General features: G+C 57.2%; 1 protein-coding gene across 1 annotated transcript in view; it reads left to right on the plus strand.

Moving 5' to 3' along the window:
- The first annotated feature begins 4,322 nt into the window (after positions 1 to 4,322).
- ITGB3 (integrin, beta 3 (platelet glycoprotein IIIa, antigen CD61)) overlaps positions 4,323 to 7,865 on the plus strand; it is a 23,545-nt gene continuing 20,002 nt past the window's right edge. The window contains exon 1 of the mRNA XM_009883824.1: positions 4,323 to 4,380. Coding sequence (XP_009882126.1) covers positions 4,323 to 4,380 — 58 coding nt within the window. The remainder of the gene's footprint in view (positions 4,381 to 7,865) is intronic.

Here is a 7,865-nt window from a genome sequence, read left to right on the forward strand (position 1 = left end):
GTCAGCGCTGCTCGCCGCCCCCCCCCCTCCTCCTCCCGTTGCTGCTCTGTGCCACCCACTCCTTCTTCCAGCAGCGCTGGCCCAATCCAGCCCAGTCCACCCCCAGCTCTGCTCGGTGATGCCTGTCCTGTGCTTCCAGATGAGAGCTGCATCCTGCCCCCTCTCTGCATCCTTGTCTTCCTCGGGATGGGGGTTTTCCTCCCCGGGCACCTTTGTCTGCCTCTTCTCCCCCTCCCGCTCCTTTAGCCCCTTCGAAGGGGAGCACTGCGATGCTGCACCCCGATCTCTGCCCGACACCCCTTCCCTGCCCTGTCCCCAGCTCCGGGTCCTACAGCGGCGTCACTGCTGCGCCCAGGGCTGGAGCATCGCAGACGCTCTCCCTCGGGCCCTCCAGCCCCTCCGAGGGAATCCCAGGGGGAGGTTCATCATCGCTTCCCTCTCCTTGTCTGCGTAAGCTCCTGAAAGCACAAGTTGGGGTATCCACCCGTGTCTGGCTTAGTCCCGACCCTGCCCGTCCCAGGGCTATGCCCGTGGAACTGCCGTATCCCGGCTTTGCCCGTTGGTGTTTGGCTGGAAATGTGTCTGGATGGTGTAGAACAGACAATCACAGCCGCGATGTGGGGACCTTGTTCAGATTTACTGCCTACATCTCGGCTCGCTTTCTTTGCCTAGCCCCTGAAGGGGTTTTTCATAAACCTAAACGAGAATTGATAAATCGCAGCTAGAGGCAGGAGCGTGAGGCTGGCTGAGGATGGAGGCCGGCTTGGGAGAGAGAGCATCGGCTGATTTTCCTTCTGGGCAGCTCGGACCCGTGTCCCTGTTCTGCTGCTGTGACTTCAGGGGCTCAAAAACTCTTTGGTTTGGGTTTTACTTGTTGCTTTTTCCTCCTTGCTTGGCGTTTCTCTCCCCGAAGGGCTGCCCGGGCTGCGAGGGCAGTTTACAGCAGAAGCGCTCGCGGGAGGGAAGCGGAAAACCCCGATTGAACCAGAGCATCTGCTCGTCTTTAACCTGAGGGCCAAGAAAAATCCCCACGGGAAACCAAGAGCATCCCCGCAGCCCCAGCCCGGGTGGGAGCTCCTCTCCCCGACTGGCTCCCAGACTGAAGGAGTTTCTGCTCCCTCTGGTGGCTCCAGCTCCAGCATCTCCTCTCCCCGCACGCCGCAGCACAGATTGGGGCTGCTGCACCCATCGCTCCCGGGTCACAGCCTGCGGTGACGGGGCAGTGGGGACCTTGGGGCCGCTCAGCCCTCAAACACCCCCGCCTGCTTCTTGCCTTAGTCCAAGCAGGGACTTCAACACCCAGAGCATCCCATTATCCACTACACCGTGCCCAGAATTAACATCACGGCATTGTTTTCAGGACAAGCAGTGCCTTCTCGCAGTCGCCAGGGAAATTCAGTCCAAATGTGCTGAATTAAGTTCATGCCATCCTTGTCCTCAGGTAGGACGAGAGCTCAGGTGGGTGCAGGCAGGTCAAATACTTCAATTTGTGGCTTTTTCCTTCTTCCTCAAAAGTTTCAACAGGCTACAAAGATGAGGAGGGGACTGGAGCATCTCTCTGCTGAGGAAAGGCTGAGGGACGTGGGGCTGTTCAGTCTGGAGAAGAGAAGACTGAGGGGGATCTCCTCAACGCTTCTCAATCCCCAAAGGGAGGGTGCCGGGGGGATGGGAACAGTCTGTGTCCAGTGGTGCCCCGTGACAGGACAAGAGGGAACGGGCACAAAGGTGACCATGGGCAGTTCCATCTGAAGCTGAGGAGGGCCTTCTCTGCTGTGAGGGCGGCAGAGCAGTGGCACAGGCTGCCCAGAGAGGTGGGGGAGTCTCCCCCTCTGGAGCCATCCCAAACCCGCCTGGACGCCGTCCTGTGCCACTGCTGGAGGTGCCCCTGCTCTGGCGGGGGGTGGGATGGGGGAGCTCCAGAGGGCCCTTCCAGCCCCCACCAGTCTGGGATGCTGTGATTTTGCACCATGCTGGAAGCAAGGGCTGGAGTATCCCAGTTTATGCTGGGCAGGGAGTTTCAGGACAGTCCCTTTGGGGTCTGCAGCACTTGCTCATTCGAGCAACCACCTCCTCGGCAGGATGAGTCCCGCAGGGAAGAGGGCCTGCGAGATCGGTGACAGGTTGGATCTGTGGGGCGTGCAGAGCCGAGCAGGGCTCCCACATTTCTCTCTATAGAAACTTGGACAAATTAATCATCCCTTCCATGAAGCATGAAAGCTGTTTGCAAGGTGGTAGAGGGACAAGCTGCTGCGTGGCCAGAAAACCCTGCGTAACAGGGGAAGGCCGTGCAGGCAGCATTTCCAGGCAGGGAGAGAAGGACCTGTGCAGGAAAAGCAGGAATTTGGCTGCCCTAAAACTGGCTGATGGTGTCTGCAGTGCAAAATGGCTCCGGGATGCAGAGCAGGGCAAGACCCAGAGCCTCCCAGAAAGCAGGTTTGGGGTTTGTATTGATGTCCCAGCCAAGGTGCAGCCCTCTTTGACACCACATGAGGGTCGACGGGCTTCTCCTAGTCCCCTTTACCGAATCCTCATTAACAAGTCTTGGGGAGGGAGCTGGATCCCAGGTGGAAAATGATCCCCCGCTGAGCAGAGCCCACGCAGCCGCGGGAGGGCAGCAGCACCCCACAGGGACAGTGGGGCTGAGTGGGGAAGCAAAGAGGTATCAAAACTACTTCTTTTAAAGCTAAGACAAGTCCCCATCTCCTGAGGCAGAGTCCCCATCTCCATCTCACCAGACACCGCAAACACCGCCACCTCTCCGCATGGCTCCGGGGATGATGCCGTTATCCCCATCCCTCCTGGCATGGGGCCGTGGGTCTCGTACAGTGCCTTGCCCATTGCCCCACAGTTCCCCTCACTGCCAGGCTGCGGCTGCAGCTCTCGGCACCCACACCAGCTCTTTTTCCACTGCCTGGCGTTTCTGTGTGTTGGATCGTCTTGACCCAGACTTGTGTCATCACTGTCCCCGACCCCTGTCACCTGGTGGGATAGAGAATCCCAGGGCTCCAGGGAAACAGCCCTTCTCTCCCTTTTGCCTCCCTGCCTGTATTTCACAGAATCACAGCATCCCAGACTGGTGGGGGCTGGAAGGGCCCTCTGGAGCTCCCCCATCCCCCCCCCCGCCAGAGCAGGGGCACCTCCAGCAGGGGCACAGGACGGCGTCCAGGCGGGTTTGGGATGGCTCCAGAGGGGGAGACTCCCCCCCCTCTCTGGGCAGCCTGTGCCACTGCTCTGCCGCCCTCACAGCAGAGAAGGCCCTCCTCAGCTTCAGATGGAACTGCCCATGGTCACCTTTGTGCCCGTTCCCTCTTGTCCTGTCACGGGGCACCACTGGACACAGACTGTTCCCATCCCCCCGGCACCCTCCCTTTGGGGATTGAGAAGCGTTGAGGAGATCCCCCTCAGTCTTCTCCTCTCATTTGGAGTGCCTCAGTTTCCCCGTCTCTGAGTAGGACCGTGGTATAGCAGGGGAACAAGAGGTTTATAAAGCCCCTTTGGGAGGCTCCCACAGGCAGCTCCAGCATTTCAGTGGGGACAATTCCTGTGCAGATCTGACTCCCAACACTTTGCACAGGAGCGATTTCTGCGGACACAGAAGGGGAAAAAACAATACAAGTGAGAAGAAAATCAGGTCCAAATTATCTGTCCCAAAGCTGAACTTCCCTCCCTTTGGGATGTCCGGGTTTACACTCAAACTGCTGGTTTCACCAGGTCCGGTTCTTGGCTGGGTCTCACTCAGCTCCCAGCTCCGTTTCGGCAGAGGTACGCCCATTTGCACCAGTGCTCTGGGGAGGGGAGCTGAGAACCCGCACTCTCATGTGGGTATGTATGTACCCCTTTGCCCCTTAAATCCTTGAACCCAGAGGCAGCTCAGACTCCGGCAGGTTTCAGACCCAGGCTGCCTTTCATGCAAGAGTTAATAAAAGGAGGGAGTGAGCAAGATTTTGCAAGGAATTAAACCCAGGCGAAAGAGCCTATGGGAAAGAGCCTGTTACCAGCCCCAGGGCTGTAGGTCACCAGTGCTCTGTACGTGCTGCCAGGGTTTATTAGGTCCTTGTCTGAGCTGAGAGAGCAGGGAAAAAAAAAAAAACACATGAGGAGCTGCAAGCAGAGCAGGCGGGGGCACTCCCTGACTCAAAAGTGAGTGACGAGCCAGCGCAGTTTCCTCCGGCTCGGCCCCGCTCGCCATGTGTGTCATACACCCAGACTCATGATTCATCTCCTGGACTGTTCAAAACCTCCGGCTGCCCCACAGCTCCTCTCCATCGCTCACGGCGGGGCTGGTCCAAGCAGCCCCCCACACTCAGGGCTCACGGAAGAAGATGGGAAAACTCTACGCGGCTGTGGGGATCCTCATGCTCTGCGCTGCTGGCGTCTGGGGTAGGTTTACAGCCCCTAACATTGTCGCTTGCTTAAAGCCAGGTCATTTAGTGATTATAGTGCCTGTTATTTCCCAAAATCCCAGGACTTTTTTGCATTCCCAGGGTCTGTGATTTCCCGGGAAAATCACTCGGAGGGGGAGCTGGCAGCCTGAAACCTCGGCACAGTTCCCAAGCACAAAGCTCCGCTCCGGGTTTCGGCCGGGTCGGGGCCAGAAGGGTTTCTCAAAGATGTTATAGGGTCAAGACATGGTTTGGTGCGTTATTCTCGCACTGGGTGCGGCAAGTTTGTATTTTCTACCTACGCTGTGTTTGGCTCCGGGCACTGGTTTGTAATGGAAGGACTGGGGTGTGACTTGGGCTCCGTCCCTCATAAACAGAAAATACGCTGGGGGAGTTCGCAGGGCAGGTAGTCGCTGTAGCCATGTCATTTTAAGGGCATGGGGTGTATTTATTTCAGCATTGCTCTCTTGTGTTATTTTTTCTCATGCTGTTTTGGTGCTTTTCTTTAAAAAACTCTGATTTCTGTCACCGGGTGATTTCAGGACAAATGTAGTTTGTATTTAAAAAAAAATTTCCAATGTCTGAAGCAGGGAGAAGAAACCTAGAAAAGCGTTATCTCCTGCCCAGGTGTGTTTCCGGAGCTCAAAGCAAATCTGGCAACTGTAAACGGTGCGGTGTTTTCAGCTCCTGATTTATAAATCAGTCCCATTGTTTTCGAGGCTCCATCGAGGAGGTTTGGGGCAACATTGTTCTGTCTAAAGAATTCCAGACTTTGCTGAATTCCCACGAACAGCCTGAGGCTCCGATCTGCTGCGGGAGGGAGTTCTCATCAGTACAGGACATAGGATAACCCCTGGAAGAGTTTGGGTTTATAGAGCTGCAGTTTGGGGCTGTACAGGTGATTTCTCTGGTCCCGTTCATCAGTGCCTGTACTCCGCTGAGCTCATTTTGGGGCATTTCCTCTCCGGGAAGATGCTGGCAGACAGGGAGAGGTTCAGAGAAAAGACACAGCCCCAGGATGGCGTGGGCAGACCAGCCAGAAAATCCCGAATCCTTATCGCTTAGTCAGGCAGAAAGGCCAGAGAGTAAGTAACTACAGTTTGTGTCTTTATCAAGTTTTCTAAAATATCTTTATCAAGTTTTCTGTGTGCACATTCTTGCTCAAATTGGCAGAGGGGGGGGAAAAACAAAGTGTGCGGCTGGTTCATGCGGTACGTAGAGGAGGTTATTTGGAGTGCAGCTTGAGGACTGAGTAATTTTCTCCCGCCAAGGAAGGGTGATGCTCAGCCACAGACGTCTGGGGTATTTCGAGTGCATCATTTCGCCTCACTCGGGGCCACAGCTCTGCCCAGCCCCAGGCGGGTAGTTCCCATGGTTTATCTCCCATTTCCCCGTATTTCATGTGTTAGGATTTCTTTTCCTTTTTTTTTTTTTTTAAAAAGCCTGAGTCTTCAGGATCAGATCGTTATATGAGACCAGCTGCTTTCGTAGTAGAAAAATACAGCTTTTGTACTCGGCTTATTAGTTTTTATGGCTGGAAAAACAAGCCCCAAAAACGAAAAAGAAAAAAAAAAGTAATCAAAAAACACAAAATGTATTAGTTTAGGCTGTGCTGGGATCTTGTTAACCTGCTCACGGCCAGGCAGTTCCTGAGCCTGGGAAGCGCTGCTGGGCACTCATGGGGCCAAAACCTGAAGGGGCTCAAGCTGCAGCATCCTCCGCTCTCCTCCGCCTGTGCTTTTGCTCCTGCATCACCCAGGTCCCCTCTCCCTCCCACAAAGTCCTCCCAACACCACACCCTGTGTCCAGCCATGGAAGCTACTCGAAGCAGGACGAGCTGCGTGTTTGGATGCTGATAACTGCCCTCTGGTAATCACCGCTGGCGCCTGGGGGATTTCGGCCCCTTCCCAGGCGGAAGGGATGGCCCTGCTCCTTCCAGCCCTGCGTTAAGTGCTCCCAAGAATGGCTCCATACAGTGCTGGAAAGGTCCTCCATCCCCAGGCACAGGATTCGGTCATGGAGTGATGGAGACCATGGGGCTGCATGTGTCTGGGGCAGACACCACTGGGCTGGGGCTTCAGGCAGCCCCAGGGGACGGGTACCCACCTGCAGGGACCCTCTGGGCAAAGCCAGCGATGGCACGGTGGCACAATGTGACAGCACACGCCAGGGCAGCCTCAGGCATGGCAGCATCCCTCAGGCAGGGACCCTCCATGCTGCAACCCCATCAAACCCCGTGCGCTGCTCCCCGGCCATGGAGCTGCTGCTCTGCCTGGGCAGGATGGCCAAAATCAGCAGAATCAACCAGAAAATTGGGATTACATCTCCGGCATGGAGGAGGGGAGAGGCAGATCAAGGTCCTCTTGAGCTGTGGGGTGGCAGCAGGAGGGGAGGAGAGGAACCCCCCAGGGCCAAAAGGCTGTGAACAGGCAGGAGGTGATGGGTACCAACTGCTGGGGAGCAGATGAGCTCTCCAGCCCAGAGGGATGCTCCTGGGGCTCATTAGCCCCTGAGCTCAGGTTTCGTGGCATGACCGGGTGAAGCGGAGGCAGCCACGGGCTCGCAGCTTGGAAATCCTCCCCGTTGTGTTACAGTGCAGCCGGGTCTTGCCAGGACCAGGGTTAACGCTGGTCCCCATGGACTGGGTTTATGCCAGCGGTCGCCCAGGCAGAGCTGGTGGCTCTGGGGTTTCTGCCCAATCTCAAACCAGCAGAAATTCCGGTCCCATCACATGGCACCGCTCAGGTGGGGGCCGTAGCCACATGGTGCTTGTTCCCCTCAGGGGAAACTGAGGCAGGGAGCAGCTGAGGGACTCGGCTCAAGTCATGGGGGAAACCTGTTTGAGATAGGATCTGGACCAGTTCATCTCACATCCCAGATGCTGCTGTGAGCCCTGGGTCCCGTCCCCAGGCTGGGAGCGTGGCTGGGACACCCATGGGTGGCAGGGGGGGCCCTACCAGCTCTGCACTTCCCCAGCCAGCTGGGTGCTGGGGCAGAGCCGGGTGACGAAACCATCCCACGGTGAGCTAAAACCCACCCCTGGGGGAGCAAACCTCATACTGGCGTTAAGCAGGTGTGGGCCAGGAGCGTTACTGGTGGTACTGGTGCTATGACCCTGCCCCAGCCAGGGCTGCAGCCACCACGGCCATGAGTCAGCAGCTGGACACGGCGGACACAGGGAGAGACGTGAGAGCAGAAAGCAATGAAACTCCTGGCACGGGGCAGGCGCCTACTTGGCACCTCTCCCCGTGCCCCAACCGAGGGGCCACAGTGCTGGTCCGGGTATCAAAGCATCGGGACTCCCCACGGACATGCAGTTTCGGAAGCTGTTCCCATGTTCGGGCACGTGGCCCAGGGGTTGGCAGCTCTGAGACTTTAATCCTGAGCACCACAAGCTGCCGGGGCCGTCCCCGTCCTCGAGGGCTGCCAGGGTAATGCCTCCCCTGCCGTCCCCAGAGGGGTGAGCCACCGCCCGCCGCCCCA

This window comes from Charadrius vociferus, unplaced genomic scaffold, assembly GCF_000708025.1.
Source record: "Charadrius vociferus isolate BGI_N301 unplaced genomic scaffold, ASM70802v2 scaffold484, whole genome shotgun sequence".
Classification (NCBI taxonomy): Eukaryota; Metazoa; Chordata; class Aves; order Charadriiformes; family Charadriidae; genus Charadrius; species Charadrius vociferus.